This window comes from Taudactylus pleione, unplaced genomic scaffold (genome assembly GCF_031769625.1).
Source record: "Taudactylus pleione unplaced genomic scaffold, aTauple2 ptg000296l, whole genome shotgun sequence".
NCBI classification, from domain to species: domain Eukaryota; kingdom Metazoa; phylum Chordata; class Amphibia; order Anura; family Myobatrachidae; genus Taudactylus; species Taudactylus pleione.
In genome coordinates this window covers 15,176,673-15,198,998 of record NW_028284698.1, presented here as the reverse complement: position 1 = coordinate 15,198,998, position 22,326 = coordinate 15,176,673, and the positions used below count along the sequence as shown (strand labels likewise).

General features: G+C 46.6%; 1 protein-coding gene across 3 annotated transcripts in view; it reads right to left on the bottom strand.

The window, feature by feature from the left end:
* Nucleotides 1-11,525: 11,525 nt before the first annotated feature.
* COL4A6 (collagen type IV alpha 6 chain) overlaps nt 11,526-22,326 on the bottom strand; it is a 367,236-nt gene continuing 356,435 nt past the window's right edge. For all 3 annotated transcript variants that reach the window (XM_088482857.1, XM_088482856.1, XM_088482859.1), the window contains 3 exons: nt 21,999-22,190; nt 19,007-19,293; nt 11,526-13,267 (listed from right to left, as the gene is read on the bottom strand). In XM_088482857.1, the coding sequence (XP_088338983.1) occupies nt 13,007-13,267; nt 19,007-19,293; nt 21,999-22,190 (740 nt within the window). In that variant the 3' untranslated portion in view covers nt 11,526-13,006. The remainder of the gene's footprint in view (nt 13,268-19,006; nt 19,294-21,998; nt 22,191-22,326) is intronic.

Below are 22,326 nucleotides of genomic sequence, written 5' to 3'. Positions count from 1 at the left end.
CGAACGCTTGTTTTACAGATGTAACAGCGCATGCGCAGCACTGTTTCCAGATGCGATAAGGTAGTGTAGGCAGGGAAAAGTATCTATTTCCCGAAAAGCTGTCATCGCAAAAATGACAGCTTTTCGGAACAGATACTTATGGAGAGGTGGAATGATGAATTCCACCTATAATTAGCTAGAACTCCATGCGAGTTCTAAAGCTAATTATCTCCAGAGAATTTTTAAGTTTAATGAATAGGCCCCTTTGTCTGTTTTAGTATTTTCACAATTGTAATCTATGAGTGTAGCTCCATTTCTTCCATTTAAGGTAATCTATATATTATTAGCATATTGTTGTTGTTTTTAAAGTATTTGTCCACTTTTAGTAGATTTTTCCCTGGAAATATTTAACCAAAAGACAGAGGGGCTGATTTAGAGGTGTATCCTATGATGATGCCGCACGCAAGCATCCAATATTGTCAACCTACGCACTGTGCATTCATCCCAAAGCTTACACCAGGGAGACACAGAACAAATTTGGACGCAGAGAGAGGTAATTACAGAGGGAGTTCCTGGGCCGTAATAGGGGGGTGGCATTTTTATGCCACATTTGCACTGGCACAGGCGGCCATATTCAGATGGATATTCTGCACCTCCATATGGCTGGTACAGTGTCCGATGATTCGTCTTTGTGCACACAGAGGCAGATTAGCGATTTGTGGAGATAAGGATTTTACATTTGTAATAAATATGCACCTAGAGCTATTAGTAAGGTAAGGTCTCTTCTTTATAGAGAGATTTCACATTCATGACATCACTAAATGACCTGTACACTCTTTAATAGAGGGATTTTATATTTTCATCATAATTGCCATTAAGTGCCCTTTTCTTTTTTGTCATATTATGGTCACGTTAACAAGAGGTGTTTCCCTTTGTTCATTTGTAGACTCTCCTGTTACACTATTATAGAAGCAAAGAGGGAGATTGAGGTTTATGAAGCTAGGAGCTAGTCACACCCTACGGCACAGGCAACACCCCCTGTGCAGATCATAACCCAAAAACACTGGTCACACACCTATATCACTAACCACACACCTACTGCGGCACACAGTAGGCCCCACCCATCATAAATTTAAAATCCAGGCCCATGTGGAATTTAAACAGGCTCTCACTGCAGCAAATAATCCTCTGGTGTTTCAACTGCATGTAGCTCTGTTAGCCCATGCTGCTGCTCAGGTCACATGTGATTTCTGCAAGAGCCATGGTCCGACCTGTGAGCAATAGTTTCTCCCAAGCGTGAAGGAAGGAATTGCTAGATGGCTGCTATTATTCTCCCAATGCATCAGCTGACCTTATTTAAGCGCACTGTGGCTGTAGTAATTGCAGTCCGCAGATAGTTTTGGCCCTGTCCCATTGCGAGTCTTTAAGTTAAGTGGGGCCCACTGGGGTTCTCCCCAGTACCCCGCTAGTGCTGGGGACAACAACTTAACACTTTAGTAAATATACCCCTAGGTGTGTAACAGATAATAATAATTGGAGCATTGAATACTGAATGTGAAATCAGATAGCCCAGTGGTTCCCAAACTGTGCGCCGTGGCACCCTGGGGTGCCTCAGGACACTTGCAGGGGTGCCTCAGGTTGGTGGTCCAGCACTAAGTCATATTATTTATGGTCAATGTAATGTAAATATGTAGACAAACAGAAGCTCCAACATGTCCAACACCACATAACTGAGCCTAAGGATGACAGGTAAGCAGTTTACTTCACTTTATTACTTTGCTATTGAGAAATTCAGAAAAAAATGTAGTAAACGTTTGGCTTAGGGGTGCCGTGAAAACAATGCTGATACTCTAAGGCGCCGTGATTCAAAAAAGTTTGGGAACCTCTGAGATAGCCCAATTATATTGTAGTCTGAGGAATTGGATAAGTGGGCTACTGGTTATGGACAGCATAAGATTATCCTTATTATGCACTAACTCTGTGAAACAATCTTATTTGAACACATCACAGTAGACCTATGTTCCTCTGTGTCAGGTATTATACACCTTTGTGGATGAGCATTACTACTCGTTAAGGTACGCTATCTATACCACACGCATTGGGAGGGATACAATTATGAATAATGGGAATAGTGAGTGTGATCTCGGGTAGCCTAGAGGCGGCGGTACAGCACACACATGAGCTAGTAGCTACATGGGTATAGATCATACTTACCTACTTTTGAAAAAGCATTTCAGGGAGTTTGTGAAAGCAACACCTATGAGCATGGCGGTAAAGTGGGCATGTACTGCTACATCTGAGAGGCGTGCCATATACCTGACTTGCATCCAAATGTAAACGAGCCCAAAAGCAGTCAGTAAGATATATTTGATGAAAATACACTGATACTTTCCAGAAAATGCATGTAGCCATAGGGATCATTGGGCCTGATTCAGACTTAGGAATAGAGTGAGATATCTCTCTCAACTGAGAACCTGAACAAACCATATTGCAATGCAAGGGGTGTAAATACATACATTTTTTTACATGTGGGGTAAATACTGGCTGATTTTGCATGTAGCCCACAAATACTGCACAGCTTTATTACATACTTGCCTACCCTCCTGATTTGGTCGGGAGCCTCCCGAAAATCGGGTACCGCTCCCGGGAAGGCAGGCAAGTCTCCTGGCTGCCGCCGATCCCTCCTGTCCTACCGCAATTACTTCTAAAAGCTCGGCAGCCAAGGGGGCAGTGACGTGATTTGCATCATTTTGGCACCGCCCCCTGCTTCACACTGCCTGTAATATCGGCAGTGTGTAGCGGGGGCGGGGCCAAAATGACGCGCTCACGTGGCTCCGCCCCGTTCTGCCCACAAAAACTTGTCATCTGCCTGCCCCCGTTTGCTGGCCACGCCCCCCCAGTAATGCTGATCTGGCTGCTCCCTCCCGGAAGGGGCAGCCAGATAGTCGGCAAGTATGCTTTATTATTACTCTACAATTTAGATGTCAGTTTGGAAACACCCCTCCCAAATCTAAATCTCTCTGCACATTTTAAATCTGCCCCACCTGCAGTGCAGCATGGTTTCACCAAGATGATCAGTTGAGAGAGACATCTCTCTATTCCCAAGTCTGAATCAGGCACATTGTGCCTTATAACCAATGCAGGGAAATTATACTAATGATCCCATTTGAATGTATATATTTCTTTTTTTGGTTTAATATAACAGCTACAAAATGGGAGTAAGGTGCAATCAAGGAGGTTGCTGGACTCTTCAGGGAGACAGAGAGATTGCTGCTATTCCAGGGAGTCTCCCTGACAATGAGGGAGTGTTGGCAAGTATGGTATAGATGGATGAGAAGTGGTTAATACATGGTTTCTTATGAATTGTGGACACCATGCTTGTCTGATGAAGCAAGTAAAGCAGAGCCGTTTAACTAGACTTTCTGGTGCCCTGTGTCAGAAAGAGCATTGGCGCCCCCCCATTTTTTAAACAGGGACATAAGATAGTGCACCTGAAAAGGGCCATGGCACATGGGGAAGGGCCAGGGAATAGATAGGAGAAGCCAGATGATGCTGGGGATAAAAGAAGAGGAAGCTACAAGTGAGAATGATAATAAACAGGAAAATTGACATGCCCAAACAGTGCCCCCTGCCCTGCGGGGTCCTGTGGTCACACTACCCTAGTTACGGCTCTAAAGTAAAGTGACAGTATAGATAAATAACTATATCATGGTGTACTGTGAACAGTGGTATTATGCATCGGGGTGAGTAATTTCATTGCGCACCCTCGACTGTAAGGCAGAGATCTTTTCCCCCGTCACAAAGATCCTTTGCTGTCCCGAGTCCAATAAGGCTCCGAGGTGCAGAATCCGCTGAGAAGGGATTAGAGTGGACTTCTGCCAGTTTATCAACCAGCCGTGCCTGTGCAGCAGGGCAATGGTCAGGTCCAGGTGACGCAGAAGGAGCTCCGGCGATACTGCCACTAAGAGAAGGCCGTCCAAGTACGGCAACATGCGGACTCCCTGCAGCCGCAGAGAAGCCGCCATGACCGCCATCACCTTGGTGAACACACGCGGTGCTGTCGCCAGGCCAAAAGGCAACGCTCGAAACTGAAAATGGTCGCTGCGGATTGCAAACCTGAGGAACTGTTGATGGCGCAAAAGAATAGGGACATGCAGGTAAGCGTCCTGTATGTCCAATGACACCATGTAGTCCCCAGGTTCCAGCGCCAGAATGATGGACCGTAGGGTCTCCATCCGAAACTTCGGCACCCGCAAAGACTTGTTGAGAGCTTTGAGGTTGAGAATCGGACGATACGACCCATTGGGTTTCTGCACCAAAAAGAGATTGGAATAGAAACCCTGGCCCCTCTGGGAGAATGGAACAGGCACTATAACTCCAGCATGGAGCATAGTGTGCAAGACCTTCCGCAGCTCCGTGGCCTTGTTCCGGTCTGATGGTAGACCCGTGGTGAAAAATCGAGCCGGGGGTCTGTGCCGGAAGGAGAGGGCATACCCGTGGGAGACCACCTCGAGAACCTGTGTCTGTCGTGGTGACCGACCAACACCGGGCGAACTGCAGCAGGCGGCCTCCCACTTTGGGATCCCCCAAAGGGAGGCCCGGACCGTCAGGCCGCAGGCTTGTCATCTGGCTTAGGGGCCGGACGTCTGGTACTCCAGGCCTGCTTCCGGGGCTTGGCCGATTTCTTGGGGCCAGCCTGTCGGGGAAAAGACTGTTGTTTGGGCCTGCCCTGGGCCCTATAAGACCGAAAGGACGATGGCCCTGAACCAGAAGGGACAGCAGCCGACGGTAGACATGCCGATTTAGCCGCCGCCAGTGTGGCTACAATCTTGTCCAGATCTGGACCGAAGAGAACTTCTCCGTTAAAGGGCAACGCCTCCAAACCCTTTTTTGGAATCAGCGTCCGCCTTCCAGGATCGCAACCACAAGGTGCGACGAGCAGCCACCGCTGCCGAAGAAATTCGAGACGCCAGGGTACTAATGTCTAAGGCCGCCTCGTTGATATAAGTGGCCGAATCACGGAGATTACCAATCAACTCCGCCTGCTCAGCCGGACAGTCGGAATCGAAGGACGCCTCCAACGTATCCGCCCATCGCTCCATAGCTCTGGCAACCCAGCAAATGGCCATAGCTGGCCGCGCTGCCCCCCCGCAAGTGAATAAGCGGACTTCAGGCAGATCTCCACCTTGCGGTCCGTAGCATCCTTAAGGGAGGACATGGATGGCATTGGTAATGTGGCACTACGGACAAGACGTGTCACATGAGAATCCACCTGTGGAGGGGATTCCCACTTAACAAATAATTATCCGCGAACGGATAAGCCACCACCAGATGCCTCTGCGGCTGGTATCGATTGCCAGGCTGTTTCCACGCCTCCTCTAAATGGTCCACCAACTGACCCGAAAGAGGAAAGACTGTGGCGTCACCCTTCACATCCTTAAAAAAGGCATACTTGGATTTAGCCGCTGGGGGAACTTCGTCCTCAATCACCAAGGCTGTGCGGACTGCCCGAATAAGTCCAGGAATATACACCTTGGACCGAGCGTCCGCTTCCTTAGTACGGAGAGGTTCCTGATCGGAAAGATCCAGAATCTCCCCGTCATCAGACGTCCCTTCGTCATCCTCATAAGGAGCCGACAGAGACGCCCCCGGCCGTTTATGTGGCCGCATCACAGACTCCCCTTGCAACACATCCGACAAGTGCTGCACAGAACTCGTCAGGGAGTTAACCCACGCCGGCTCCTGAGAAACCGGGAGAGGGGAAATAGGGAGACTGCGGGGTACCACCAATTGTCTTGGGAAACCCTGCATGGGTGACGACACCACTGATTGCTGGGACAAACCCATCTGCGTAAACGCGGGCTGCGGAGCTAACTGGCCCACTAAGGTTGTAAGCGCCTGAGCGAAACAAGCCCAGGGCGGCTCCTGTACCGGTGCTGTAACCGTAATAGGCCGCGCCAATGACAAACACTGCCGGCATAGGCCCTCCGCACTACCCTCCCCCTCCGCTAAAGGTACTTTACACGTAGTACACTGCAGCCGGAGAGGAAAGTCACTTTCAGACATGATGGTAGAAAGTATGTGACCCCTCTCACCAATTTTTTTTAAATGGCGAGAGACCACCCTGCAGTACCGCACCACATGGGCTTTAGCAGAAAGAACAGGGACAGTAATAAGGCTGACAGTCAGGAAGGAAAGTACAGGCAGCAGCGCTAGCACAGTCACATACAATGCAAAGAAATTCAATTCCTGCACTAACAGCGCTGAGAAATCAACTACACAGACACAGAGTCTGGTAGGACACAGCGCTGCATACACAGACCTGACCACAGCGGAGGAGAGGTATGCGGGGGGACCCAGACCACGATGCCTCCGTCCAGACTTCCAGCAGCGTTCACCATGCGTTCTGAAGATGGCCGCCGAGGAGCAGAGAGGAGGCTGGCCTGGGGGAGGAGCGCTGCCACAGGGCCAGTCGGCGTGTTGCAGAGAGGGCTGTGTGCAGTGGGGGAGGCGCCGGCTGTGAGACAGGGAAGGCGCGCTCCCCTGGCATGCATTTAACCCCTGGGACGCCGCAGCGCTACCGCTCTGCCGCGGTCCTGCTGTCCCAGGGGGGTAGTGGAAGCGCAGGTTAGTACCTGGCTCCACGCTGCAGCCAGTCCCCAGGGAGCCCCCTGCCTGGGGACTTCTGGACCATGTATCAGCGAGGACCCACCGCGGGACCCCGCTGCTTACCTTGCTGCTCCCCTTGAGTCCGGCCATGGTCCTAAACATCTGGGGTCACCGCTAGCTGTGACCCGATGCTTACCAGCATCCCCGGATCGGTACCGGCGTTCTGGTACCGGCGGGGGTGTAGGGAAGACAGCATGGACGTCAAAACTGACTGTACATGCTGTACTTCCAGATGTGCAGCCACAGCTGCAAAACGAAAACTTCAGGGGCTCTTCATGGCCCCCCTCTAACAGGTGCCTCCGACTCCGGCCGGGCACCGAACTAAACTGAGATGCCTTGGTTCGGGGGCGGGGTATAGGAGGGGCACCCTAGTGCATCCTGGGAGGCTGAAAGCTTAACTCTATGGTGCCCGATGACTGACGTCACACCTATACCCCAAGGTATCCTGTGGATACCCTATGGACCCTGAAGTAGAAATGAACGATATTGTTATTGTTCAAATTGTGCATTTAAATCTCTATGTGTGTACACACCATTAGGGTACTTGGCAGTACCGCTAAATACTCCCGTCTGAGAGGGCATTTTGTAATCATTTGGGAAAATCTCATGGCTACTGTAATTTGAAGAACTTTAATGCTGAAGTACACTAGGTGATGGGCTGAGAAAGGAATGGGTTGCATTAATAATTACCAATAGTGTAGTTCTAATGTAATATTTTGCCAGGTAACCATGTGCTAGAAGCATTTTGACAATGCAAGTGTGGAAAGTGTGGATAGTATTGAAACAGTGGATCAAGTGCATCTTGACGGAGCAGACAGAAAGGTTGTTCCTGGTGAAATATAGGGAACTTGCAGTTGTTAGGTGGGATTGTATCAAAGATGCCATATGCCACAGCCATTGTTAGTAGGATAGCCATGAATCTGCTAAAGCCATAGAAAAGTGTATAAGATAGTGATGCTTTTGTTCTTTGAGTATAATTGGAATAAATTGTCATTGGAAAATAATTATGATTTATGAATATTATTATAATGCTTTGAAATAAATCTAATAAGTATAGAGAGGCAGAAGCGTAAATTTAACCATTTAAACTGTCAAACATGTAATGGAAAGGTCAAAGATGGTGCTGTAGTCCAGAGACAATAATTAGATGGGTGAGGGAGTGGAAACGTGAGGGAGGGAGACTATGGGGCATATATAATTGGGCGCAAGGTTTAGCGAGGTAAAAACCTTGCGCCCAATTTAGAAATACTGCGGGTATGCGCGCTCCCAATACCCGCGGTATTCAATTCCAAAAATACTGGTCGCAGCGTTTTCAGTTCTGAAAACCCCACGCCACGTATTTTGTAATTAAAAACAAATCTTCACTTACCTGGCCGGGGGTCTCCAGTGGTCTCTGCGGCTCCTAGTGGCCTCCCCTCTCTCTTCTTACTGGAGAGGGGGCTGCTGGGAGGCTCCAGGGGCTGGTGGGAGGGGCAAGGGCTGCAGGGAGATGTAGGTCCGGAGCGCCACACAAACACTCGCTCATACACACTTACATACAACACACACACAGATAAACTCACCGCTGCTGCAGAAGAGCCGGCTCCCGGCGCAGGATGAAGAAGACTGCTGGAGGTAAGCAATTAAGGACTAATTAAGCTAATTGGATACTTCCAATTGCTTAATTAGTCCTCAGGGGGGGTGCCGGAGGGGTGTCAGAGCAAGTGCCGGTGATTTTACCTAAAATCATCGATTTTAGGAAAATCACGCTTGCTCAGGAGATGCGTGAAAAAAAACCTCCCGGTGCGTGTTTAAAAAAAAAACACGCACCTAATAGACTAGCAAAAAACCCGCACCTACAGGAAAAAACTCGCAGGTGCGTGATTTTGGCAATACTAGCAGCCTATTAAATATGCCCCTATTAGTGTGTATGTTTGTTGAGTGAATGCAAGAGAGACAGGCATGTTTTATGTCTACATCGGTGGTTCCAAAACTCAGGGCCTGATTCAGACCCGGACGCTAAGCAGCGAACGCACGCTATGGGCGTTAATCGCAGGTTTGCGCATGCGTCAATACGCGCATGCGCGAGTCACTCACTGCGCTCGAGAATTGTGCACTCGTAGTACACAGACTAGAAGCTAATTTGAGTGACAGCGCCGTTTGCGGGTGGTAACAGGGGAAGATGCATGTGAACAGGGGGAGTGGATGTGCGAACGCAGGCGTGTCTGGATGTCTAAACGGCGTTTTATGGGTGTGCATAATTAGCAAAGAAGCATCATTGAACACGTCACTTGGTTGTATTTTAGCCAGCACTGATTGCAGTGCTTGCGGTAGGGTAGGGTCTACCTCAAGGGCTGCGTGCAGCTCCGATGGCTCTCGATGTTACTGATTAATCATACACTTCCTGGAGATGACGTGTGCTAAGAAAGAAAGGTGGGTGTCTTTATACTGCGGTGTGCGCACACTGCCATCGCTCTCTATGACATAGAGGGCGTCCTTACACCAGACAGTGCTATCGCGGCATTTGCATACCCGGCCCCTTTTGGCAGCGTGAGAGCGCAGCTTAGCGTCCAGGTCTGAATCAGCTCCTCGGTCCTCAAGGCTCCCTAACAGTCCAGGTATTCAGGATATCCATACTGAAGCATATGTGACTTCATTAGTACATCAGTTTGATTATACCATTTATGCACAAGCATGGATATCCTTAAAATCTGGACTCTAAGGGTGCCTTGAGGACCAAGTTTGGTTAACCCCTGGTATACATGCAAAGAGATAATTAAGGAGTGTTGAGCCTCTCCTAAAGGAGGTTTCTGAGTTGGATGCTAAACTCAACATAGTGTGTACAATATAGTAATGTAGTCAGTGGTATTTTTATAATGGGTGCAGGGTATGCAGTGCACACTGGCCCAGGGATGTAGTGAGTATGCCGGCCGACCCAGGACTAAAGATAGGCATCGAAATCCCAACGCCTGTCTAAATCCTGATGCCGGAATCTCGACAGCCGCCACACCGATCGAAGGTACACCGGGGAGTCTTAGCTGTTAGCTACGGGGGAGGGCTAGGTTTAGGCACCACAGCGGGGCTAGGGTTAGGCTTTGGGGGGAGGTTAGGATTAGGCACCACTGAGGGGTTAGGGTTAGGCACCACTGTGGGGGTTGGCACCAAGGGGGGCTGTTAGATTTAGGCACTAACTGGGAGGGCTAGGGTGCGTGGTGGGGAGGGTTAGGGTGCAAGAAAGGAGGGTTAGGAGGAGAAGGGAGGAGGGTTAATATATTTACCCAACCCGTGTCGGGATTCCGAGCATCAAGATGCTGTCAGCATTTTGACAGTAGGCATCCCGATTGCCGCTATTTCATACCCAACCCCACTGGCCCATGGGTCCAGGGGAGTTCCGCGCTGCACACTTAGCACCCATGAGATCTCCACCAATATAGGTAGTGACACATGGTCACTAATGACAATATCTGATAGTACTGTTTATTTGTGGTCCCTTTTTATTTTGGTGCGTGTGCTTTTATAGTGCCACGATAGATGTGCAAACGCCTGCATTGTAAAAGTTATAGCAGAAAATACTTATATTGGATAGTGCTTGCCAGCGACAATAAATAGTGGCTGCACACACTGTTGCCTTCCATTCCCTAAAGGAGCGTGTCTTATTAATAATGTGTGAGGATGTGACACACGCAAGCAGGCTCATGCTCATTGGGCTACAGAGATATTTTTAAATCTTTCACCTTCACAAAAAACGTCTTTTGGAGTTCAACATATGGGACTTTTCTCTTCGTCGGGACAGGCAGTCTTTTTTAGGTCTGTCCCTGCAGGTACATTTTGATAAATATATCTGTAGTGCGAAAAATGGCAAAAGATGCCGGGAATTTTGTTTGTATATTTCGTGATTATTACTAAATAGACCCATAAGTCATCGTTCCAGAAGTGACAGCACAATCAAGTAGTCATGGGCTTCCATGGCTTGGTGGCACTGATAGTTTCACAATAATATTTAATCTTTTCTGGATTGTACACTATTACACTGGCACCTATCAATGGTAGCACAGAGGCCACGATTCAGAGCCGGACGCTCTGACAGAGCGCTTGCTCTGAATCAGGGCCGGTCTTTTTTTTTTTTTAGAATGGCCTCCTGGCCACTTGCATAGCTGTGGGTGACCATGGTCAAGACCATCGCGACCATCGGGCTTGCGACGAGACCCTTGTGGTAGGGTCTTGTGGTCGTAAGCCCCAGAGAGATTTCAGCTCTAACAGAGCCGGAATCTCTCCCACTGACATCACTCGTGATGTCAGTGGGGCCGCCCCCAAACGGAGGCGTTCACAAGGGAACGCCTCCGTTTGGGCAGCCACTCCCCCGGCCCGCCCACCAAAGGAGGCGAGCTGTCACTCAACATCGACAGCTCGCCCCCTTGTTGTGAGACCCGGAGCGACGGAGTGCCCGTCGCTATCCGGGTCTCGCGCATGCGCACGACGGAGCCGGCTCCGTTGTGCGCATGCGCACTGGCCCACCATCGACCCGGTTGCGAGCGCACAGCACTTGCAACCGGGTCTGAATCAGGCCCTGAGTACAAGTGCTAGCAACGTTTTTGATTGTCCTGGATCTCTAGGTGTTTCAATCCCTGCTAAACAGGCTGGCTCATATTTGACAGTCAAGGCTAACTATGCTGCATCCCCAGTGGTGCATTACCCTTATTTCTTCATGCTTTTCCTGTGCATAGCTTGCACCTGCATCCCCTGATCTGGAACTCTAAATTTGGGTACATTGTTTTGTTCATGTAAAGTACATTTTTCCATGCTGCTGTCCTTATGTTCAACTCTCAATCAGGCCCATAGGGTGCATTTTGCACATAACCACTAGTGAAAAGTGAAATTAGAGTTAGACTTTAAAGACATCATTTTAATTGGGGATCAGTTTTATTTAAAATTTACACAGTGGATGAGTGCGCTCCAGATCATTGTGCACAGTTTTCACTTACATGGCACTGTTACTGTTCATGTCATTAGACGTTATATGTGACTGACGCTATTGTCATTTGCATAGTTGGGTACAATAGAGGTTCATCTCAGTAGTCCTGAATGTGGACCTGCACTCTAAGGAATATTTCTGCTATAAGGCAATACAATACAAATGCTTCTGGAATAAAAATTATATAAAGTAAATACTAACTACAGTAGTACACAAATATTAACTAGAATTTACTTACAACATTGTATTATTTCTAGCATGTACAGGGGTCTCTATAAAATGTTTATAACTACAAAATAAATGCACCAAGGCTACCTCGGAAAGACTGGGCTCTAGTGGTCAACAAAATGTAACAAATGATTTTGGATCCCAGGATGCAAGGACAATTATATGTAAATTTTAGCTGCATATATGGAGATAAGGCAAATGTAACACAAGCTAATAACAGCTTCATGGTAGCTGAATAGTCTTCTATCACAATCATTGTAGGAATCTGCCGGCTTTATGGAACATCCATATAACACTTCCTCATATTTCAGCTCTGAAGTGGGGTAAATGGTGAGGTTGACTGGGCTGACTGCATGTACAGCACAGACAAAATAGAGTAGGCATCCAATATACCTTTATATATTATATACCTTATATATGCTGTAACTGCAACACCTGCTGTAATGTGACAAGCACACAGGGCACTATGTGAACAAGCCTTAATGTACTGTCTCTGAACATTCTTCAGTATACAACAGTATAATGTGACTTCCTGTGCAACAAAATATGTTGCTATAAATTATATTCATGTTTAAAGCAAATACTTTACTATAGTGTAAATATACAGGCATCCTCAGCACAGATAACACCAGAACATGTTTTCTGCAATTAAAGACAAAGGAGACTGAACCGCTGCTCTAGGTAATGAGCATAAGAAATGTTGGTGCTTTTCTACTGTCAGGCTGCCATTAAACAATCATATGTGAATATGACACAATTGTTTAGATAGCATTTCATAGAAAAAGGCAAAAGCCGTATTCAAGTTCATGGGTTCAAAGGTTCCAATACTTCAAGCATAGCAGAATCTAATTCTAGATCTGAAAATACAAGAGGCCTTTCTGAGGTAGCCATGAATATTATATCATTTTAAGACAAACAATAAAAATAAAAGGTTAGCACCATTTTTCTTTTAAAATATTTACTTTCCAAAATGTGACCTGTCCATACTTCATTGTACAGCGATTCCCATTCAACTAATGAGTTTACAGAAAATATTCATGTTAACCCCTAAGAAAGTGCCTTGCTGTCATCTCCGAGCTCCGAGACAAACGTGGTTCAGGTTGGACAGCCTGCTTGCCATTGCTATACACTGACCCAGGCTGGGAATCAGGTGAAGGAGTTCCTGGTAAGACAAGAGGGCTACAAGTTCTTCATGCACACCTGGCAGCGGCTCACGCGTGTTCTAAGTTGCCCAGCTTTCAGTGTTTCAGATGGGGGAGCACCACCAAATTGCTGTGTCTCTTCCACTGTAGTGAGCCAGAAACTGTACTTGTTTGCAAAGTAATGGCAGGTTCCTCTAGCTCCATTACATTCTATGAATGGAGTGGCCCGAAAATCCTCAAGGCATGATCCAGGGGACACCAAGGACTGACCCCCTCCCTCTGCACCGGCAGCTGTGTGCTGTGGAAACAATGAGTAATAGTTGTAGTCAGTACAGGGTTTATATAGGAAACTACTCGGGGAGGGGGGAGGCATTACTACTGGGGGCATTACTACAGGGGACATTACTCGGGGGAGCATTACTACTGGGGCATCACTCGGGGAGGGGGGGGAGCATTACCACTGGGGGCATTACTGGGGGGGGGAATTACTACTGGGGGCATTACTGGGTGGGAATTACTGCTGGGGGCATTACTTGGAGGGGAGGCATTACTTGGAGGGGGAGGCGTTACTACTGGGGGCATTAATCAGGGGGCATTACTATTGGGGGCTCTACTAGAGAGGGAGCATTAGTATTGGGGGCACTAATAGAGGGGCATTACTACTGGGGGCATTTCTACAGAGGGCTCTACTAAAGGGGGAATGACTACTGGGGGCATTAATATTGGGGGCACAACTATCTGGGTATTACTACTGGGGAATTTATACAGGGTGCATTACTACTAGGGCATTACTATTGGGCACACGCAGGCCTGGCCCGTGCCTAATTTTTTTGGTAAGCGAAGATAGATTTTGGCGCCCCATGGTGGACTGTGTGCGTACCGAAGGCACGAGCCCGAAAAAGGAAAGGAGTGTGGTCTCGTGGGAAAAGCTGTGCCCACAAGCCATACATTTAATATCTTGAACTAGTGGACACAGTCTGCAAAGGGGCGTGGCTGTGTGGCAGGGGCATGTCCTTGTCTCACACCACCGTTTCGTCACTCTGGGGCACCCGACAGAGCAATTCAATTGTTGCTCCGATCGGGCCCCCATTACTTTTCACCCCCCCGAAAGCATCGGGTTTAGCCGAATAAAGCGGCTAAACCCGACTTAAGTCCTGGCTGCAACGCGAAAACTGCAGTTTGTCCCTAGTGTGAGCATGTGATAGGGAAAATAGATTGTAAGCTCCACTGGGACAGGGACTGATGTGAATGCCTAAATATTCTTTGTAAAAGCGCTGCGGAATATATGTGCGCTATATGGGATGGGTACGGGATCCCGGCGCTTGGAATCCTGACATGGTTAGAATAACACACCTGCTCCCTCCTGTGTCAGAGTCTAGTTCCCCTCCCTCCCTCATTGCACCCATAATACTTACCACACTGGCTGCATTTTCCCTGTTTGTATGATCTCCCTCATGCTGGGATAAAGGGAGCGTCTACACAAGCTACTTGCCACTATACAAGTCTATTCAATAGTGTTTGAATACTTATAAAGTGGCAAATAGTTAGCAGACACTCCCTTGCTCTCAGCATGAGCTCTCATAGACAGGGAGAGATCGGATTACACTGCAGGGAGACAGGCAGCTGCTCAGCCATCATCCACCCCAGCGGCTCCTGCAATGTGCTGCAATGTGTTACAGCACGGAGCCTGGACTGACAGTGAATACCCCCATTATTGATAAATTCTCTGCCCCCCCCCCCCCCCGTTTTTATCTGCAGGAAAGGCAGAACTTACCTGAGCCTCTGCTGTTGCCCTGCAGTGTGCTACTGTGACATGGACAGCACAGTCAGTGATGCTGGGAGGAGCCGGAAGGAGAGAAGACTCAGAAGAGAGGAAGGGGGAGCCGGCCAGGGGCAAGAAGTGCGGCAGTGCCAGTGGTGAAGGTGCCAGTAGGGCAGGCTCAGCCTGCTGTCTGTCATTAAGTTTGACTGGCAGCACAGCAGGTCAGGGAGGACTTGGCAGGAGGGTTAACAGCCGGGGGTGGGACTGGGAACCGCTCAGGTTCTCCCTCTTTGTCTCCGCAGTAGGCTGCCGCTACCTGTCATACAGTGTGCCAGGCGCAGCGGCAGCCGGCAGCAACAACAGCTGACTTAGCAGCATCTGCAGAGAGAGCGCCTCTTCAGCCTGGCGCCTCCCTGCAGTGCCGGATCCGTTGAGCGGGTTGCGCCGGCCCTGGGTGGGAGTGCGCATGTGTGCGGCGCCGGCGTGTCGTTATAACGCCACGTTGCGCTGCTCTGTTTGCGCAGCGTGCCTACCTAGAGTAGATGAAGACGGGGCAAGGGGAGATGGAGCGTGCCTGTGGCTAGGCCGGGAACTGATTTGCGGGCCGGCGGCTTAGCAGCGCCCTCTGCCGGCTGGCGCCCTACGCGCCTGCGTAGTCGGCGTAACGGGTGGACCGGCCCTGGGCACACGCCTAATGACTACTGGGGGGCATTACTATTTGGGGCACAACTACAGGGGTTTTACTACTGGGGGAATTTATACAGAGGGCATTACTACAGGGGGCACTACTAATGGGAATATTGCATAGGGGCACTACTACTGGGTGCACTGCATACGGGGCACTACCACTGTGGGCACTGACACTACTGAGGGCTCTGCATAAGGTCCCCATTGCGCATACCCCCAGTTTGTCACATTTAATAGGGGCCCCCACATGTTTGTTGCCCAGGGGCCCCCACAGACCTTAATCTGGCCCTGGTACTCTGTGTTCTTTCTCTTAATCACTGGTGTCCCATATTCATTCAGTCGCTGATATGCTTATCCTACATTATAATTAGAGATTCCTTTATGTGGTTTAACCCCCCCTCAACAACTGGCGACCTTCTCTCACACATCACCACGCTGTAACAAATAACTATTCCATCATTAGTCCCTATCACGGCTGCTCCACGATTGTAATATATATCAGACGCACTTCTCCTATATAGGTGCAGCATATTGTCTTTCGTTTCATCCTTAATACAATGATACCAGTCCTAGGGGGATCACAGAGAAAGCGAAAGGACTTCTCCTAACAGGATATGGTAAGGAAAATAGTGTATTAAATTGCCCAATGTAGAGAGGGGGTGAGGGACAATTATCAAGTATATCAATACAAGCTGATATATATAGAAAAATATATATAATAGTAATTTTCTATGTGAAAAACAACAACAAAAAAACATCAGGAACTAGCTGAGCACCAGGAGTGTCCTAAGGACTAGCTTTGAGTATCCTACTGAATGTGCAGTGCAAAAGCATTAACAAATGACATGGGGCCTGATTCAGAAATGTACATGTACATCTCCGATGGTTACTGAACGGCGCATGTGCAGGATCTGTACTGCACATGTGCTGATCACTGTCTGCAAGATCACTCACAGTGCCCCCAAACCACAGCATAATTGACACGCTGTGATCCCCTGGGGCAGCGACCTGGTCTGTTTTACAAAATGGAGGCGTGTGTAGGCGAGCCAGACTATGGTCTCCTGCTGGCCCCAGCAGAGGAATTCCAGCAGCCAGTCTGCGTAAGCCTAGGCTTCCTCAGATGACTGATGGCTGTGACCATCCAATGCTGCATCTTAGGACGCAGCACTCGTATCTGCTAAGCTGGCAGGAGGCGTCTTTTGCTCTGAGACATCTCCCGCGGCTTTAGCATATTAGCTGTATGGTATTGCACATCTGCTGCGTGCAAAGGCAGTGCCATACCGTACAACTAAGGGGTAAATTTACTAAAGTCAGTTTTTAGAAGTGAGTTTTAAAAGTGATGTTGCCCATAGCAACCAATCAGATTCTAGCTATTATCTTCTAGAACAGTGATTCCCAACCTCGGTCCTCAAGGCACACCAACAGTCCTGGTTTTAGTGATATCCATGCTTAAGCACAGATGGTTAAATCAAAATAACTGAGGTACTAATTAAGTCACCTGTGCTCAAGTTTGACTATCCTTAAAATCTGGACTGTTAGTGTGCCTTGAGGACCGTGGTTGGGAACCCCTGTTCTAGAAGGTTCTAGTTAAATGTTAAATAGAATCTGATTGGTTGCTATGGGCAACGTCACTTCTAAAACTCACTTCTAAAAACTCTCACTTTAGTAAATTTACCTACCCCTAAGAATCAGGCCCATGGTACGCTGACTGCAGGAGTGTTGTTATAGCCAAGTGTGGTGTCTTCCAGCATATTATATACATGAGCAGTACTGGAGCATTTGATTGCGTATTATTGCAGTGTGTTTTTTTTTTTTATTAATAGTGATTTATTCTTTTTTATTACTGTTTTAATCTTCATTATTGTATGTGTAATAAATGTTGATATTAATTTTATTGATGAAAGCAGCTTCAGTTTATTGCTAATTATTTTTTAATTTTGTGTAGATTTTTTATTGTGTTTCTCTGTTGTGCTCAGCACCAATTGTTGTGTGTGTAGGTTGCTATTGGGAGTACTCAGTAATCTCCTCTGAATGATTTCTAATCATGTTGTTTCCCTCTGAACTTGGATATCTTTTTTTGTAGGTATGGGAATTTAGAGAACGTACACTGACCTTCTCTGAATACCCTTTCATAGGAATACAAACACACAGGGGCTCCAGCACCTTGCATCATGACTAACAACTTGTTTAAGTCATGCAAACATAAATGCTCAGTGCTGCAAAGTAATTGATAAACAGTGAGAAAGGCGTTCCATCCCTTACAGAGGATGATTGGGAAGACCTCCTCATAGCTCCCCAATTGGCAGTCACTATTCCTTCTGCACCAAGACTACCTCTCTCATGTTAGATAATAGATAGTGGGCCTTTATCTTCCAAATGCCCAAAATATCTTCATCTGCACGTGGACTGCTGGCATCTATTATGGCTCTGTTCCCTAGCAGCTAGAGAGCATTAGGATGTATGTGACTGTCTCCTTTTCCAACTCATCCCCATTTTGTAATTTGAAGTTGCACATTTGCCATCATTTAAGTAGTAGGACGGTCAAATGGTCATTGCATTTTCCTTGCGCGCAAATGTATTTCTCTTCCATGGGTGTCTACACTTCCTCACACAACCCTAAAATCGATTAGAAATGACACACTACCTTATGAGATGGTTCTACACCAACACAAAAAGTGGTGTGACAAAATGATTAAAGTGTCGGGGGACTTGGTGTGAGTCTCCATTAATAACCTTCTACTGGGGGCACTGTAGAGCTTTAATGCTAACTGAAATTGCTGATGATACTTATTGGCATACTGCACTGGAGAATAAAAGGGTACATGGGTATCATTATATATTATATCATGGACATTTGTAAGTTAGTTGTTTTCATTACATTATTGTTCTACAAAACTCTAAACATGAATTAAAAAAAAAATAGTACATTCAAACAAAATTTGTGGGTTTCATCCACGACCATGTATTACATGCCTAATTAAAATATAATTTGCAACACTCTAACATTATAAAGGATGAGTATTCTAATGGAGCATACACACGGTCAGATTTGTCAGATCTGTCAGATGAACAATTTGAACGATTTGAACGATTGAACGATTTTTGACTGCATTAAAATGAATGGAATCATCCAAGTCTGACTGCAAACACATCAGATGTCAGATATCGTTATCTGACCATCGGGAAAGCGTATCGTTCATCGTCCATTGTTCAGGCATGTCAGATATGTATTTTCCTTCAGATATGAACGATTTTTTAAATCGTTATCGTTCAGATCTGAAGAAAAATCTGACCGTGTGTATGCACCATTAGTCAATTATACTTCCCAAAATCCGTGTCTTAGTATAAAACAGCTATTGGACCTCTCCATTTTCTTTGAACTATGCTAAGTGATCCCAAATCCATTTGTGTACTTTTCCGCTTTTCATATAACGAAGTTTGTATTAATCTTTTGGATAGTAATCCATTTTATTGTTTCCTTTGACTGCTGGACGGAATAAACACACTATATAACATGATACTGTATACATTCTCTGTTTATCATTCAATATAGTACAGAGTATATCACAGCACAATAAACATATTTACCATTAGAAATGAGTATCCTATCCAGAGACTTCTCCAGCCTTCAGGGCACTGTGGGATTGTGTTATCTTGGCTGTGAACAGCCACAGCCTGAGAAGGAGCCTCACACACAGAGCAGCGACTGATGTAGTCCCTAATTTGTGTGCTGGACACCGGCATCATAGGGATTGGAGCCGTAGTAGAGAGCCAGTAAGATTTGTCATTCCTGCTGGCGTAGTAGCAAACCTCATTGATGTTGCAGTAAATAAAAGGCATGGTACTGAATCGAGGTAAACAGGAGCCGGCGAGACCTAGAAATAGGAAATGGGAAAAGTTTGGAAACTGTCCCACCAAGAGCTTTTTTATGCAATTTTATACAGCACGAGAGACAGTGAGATTTGTCTAAACTCCTGGAATTTCTATGCTTGAGGGGTCTATACATTACTGTATTTTCGGAGCTTGATGAATTTCTGTCTCCATACTAGTGTATGGGGATAGTGGGCCACATCGGAAATGAAAGTTAAGCAGCATTGCTGTGATTACAGCAATGTCTGGAGCATCCTGAGGATGCTCCGGGGAGCTGTAAGGGCAGCTGTGTGACCGTCTGAAGCGTCCTAAGGACACTGCTGCATAGATTCTGGCAGCAGGGTACCATTATAGGCACCATGCTATCCAGATGAGGTTATCAGAAAAAAGCTCTGAGGGCCAGACCAAATGATTCCATATAAGGCCCCCGGGCCTGAAGTTCCCCATCCCTGATTTATAGCTTCTCATATGTTAAACCTTCCGGATGTAGGATTGGTTATTATTCAAACATATATCTAACATATTTGAAAGCGATAAACAGCAACATTTGACAGTATCTTCCAAATGTTGGGCTATTCTTCTAAGAATGTAACCGCACGCCATTGCAACTGCGCCAGACACCCTGCAATTGCCTTCACTGCACACTATAACTGCACTTCAATACCCTGTAACTGCCTCTCATGCAAGTGACACCCCTGCACTCTGTAACTTCCTCCCTTGCACTCTGTAACTGCACCCCTCTGAAACTGCCCACCGTGCAATTGTCTCCACTGCACACTATAACTGCACCCCTGCACTTTGTAATTGCCATCATGCAAGAGACACAGCTGCAGCCTGTAACTGCACCCTGTACCTGTCACCCCAGCACCTTGACCTTCCACCCCTGCACAGTGTAACTGCCACTCATGAAAGTGCACCCCCACATCCTGTATCTGCACCCTGTAACTATCCCCCATGCACCATTTAACTGCCCACAATAGAAGTGTGATACCCTGCACCCTGCAACTTTCCCCCCTGCTCCCTGTAACTGCAAAGGGCATTACTGTGTGGCATAATGTGTAAGGGGCATTACTGTTTGGCATGTGTAAGGGGCATTACTGTGTAGAATAATGTGCGAGGAGCATTAGTGTGGATTAATGCGTAAAGGGCATTACTGTGTGACATAATGTAAATAGTGGACAGTACTGTCTGGCTTAATGCGAATAAGTGGCATTACTGTGAGTTATAATGTGAATAAGGTTGCACTACTGTGTGGCGTCATTTTAATTGGGGATACTATTGTGTGGCCACGTCCCTCCTCCATGAGACCACGCCCTGCGCTGTCCCTATTTAAAATATGGCATGTCAATGGCATGTGTGTGTGCGAGACCTAGAAATAGGAAATGGGAAAAGTTTGGAAACTGTCCCACCAAGAGCTTTTTTATGCAATTTTATACAGCACGAGAGACAGTGAGATTTGTCTAAACTCCTGGAATTTCTATGCTTGAGGGGTCTATACATTACTGTATTTTCGGAGCTTGATGAATTTCTGTCTCCATACTAGTGTATGGGGATAGTGGGCCACATCGGAAATGAAAGTTAAGCAGGAGATATCTGTGATATCTCCTGCTTTACCCTTTTGATGAATGCGCCAGACACTTAATTTCTACAAAAGCAGGTGAAAATGTAAATTTTCACCTGCTTTTCTAGAAATTAAGTGATAATGAATAGACCCCTAAAACATGAACTTTGTGTAAGAATTAGAAGGAAAAACAGACATGCCCATAATAATTATACACTATGTAGACCAAAGTGATTGGACACTGACAGCAAATAGGTTAACCAGATTTTATTGACATCAGTACTTTGTAGGTCCGCCAGGTGCAATGATTACTGCAGACACCCTTCTTGGCAAACTGTCCACAAGTTCCTGGACAACAGCAGGCGGTATGTTTTGCCATTCACCTTAAGTACAGTGGCCAACTGTGACAGTGAAATAGGTAAATTCGTCCCAGAGGTTCTGAAAGGAGTAAATATCTGGACTCTGAGCTGGCCAGTCCATCCGGGTTACCGAATGGCATTGTCATCCTGATAAAAACATTAGTTGTTCCATAGAACTGCCACAATGTAGGGAGCACAGAGTTATCGAGAACATCTCTATACTTCTCTGAGTTAATGTGACCATGCATTACAACTAGTGGACCCATGCCAAACCAGCTGAAACTTTGGGTGCCCAATCACTTTTGTCTACATAGTGTAATATACAGTACATCATAAAATATCACTGGACTATCCAAACAGATAACATGTTCATTATCATAAGGGGAATCATTATTCACTATTTTAGTTTAGGCCTTTTCAATATTATGCAGTTTACCTATCTGCAATGAAAACTCATACGGATTTCAAAAATATAAAAATCACACGTTTTACCAAATTTCATGGAGCGTAGAATGGAGAACTAGGCACAGGCTGTCAATCTACTATCAACATGAAATAGATGTCCATTCATTTAAAAGATTACTGACAAATGTTCCCTTCACTCCCCCATTACTATACTCCAAATGGTAACAGTGGGCCTACAGTGACTTACACATACATGATCTATGCTATTTTATTTTGCCAGTCACATATAATTCTTTCTGTGAAATAATTTAACTCATGCAAGTCCTTCGAGTAGCTGACGTTACAACAGGAATACATTGCCACCAGTGTCTGATCATTTACTCACCTAGATCTTGGTTGTGAGCCTTTTCCTGCCCTTCTACATAGAGCAAACTGTATCCATCCCAAAGTTTGTTCATTCCAATAGGACATGGAGGAATCTGCTCACCCTGGCTGTGTTTCACTAGAGTGTAACCAACACTCACACTCCGCCCAGGCATACCGGGTAATCCGGCAGTGCCCTCTTTTCCCGGGGAACCTGTGGCCATTAGACAAACATTTAATGATGAAGAAGTAATACAGTACTGAATATATATCTGACTATGATATATAGCAGGGGTGGGGAACCTTTTTTCTGCCGAGGGCCATTTTGATATATAACATTATTTGCGGGC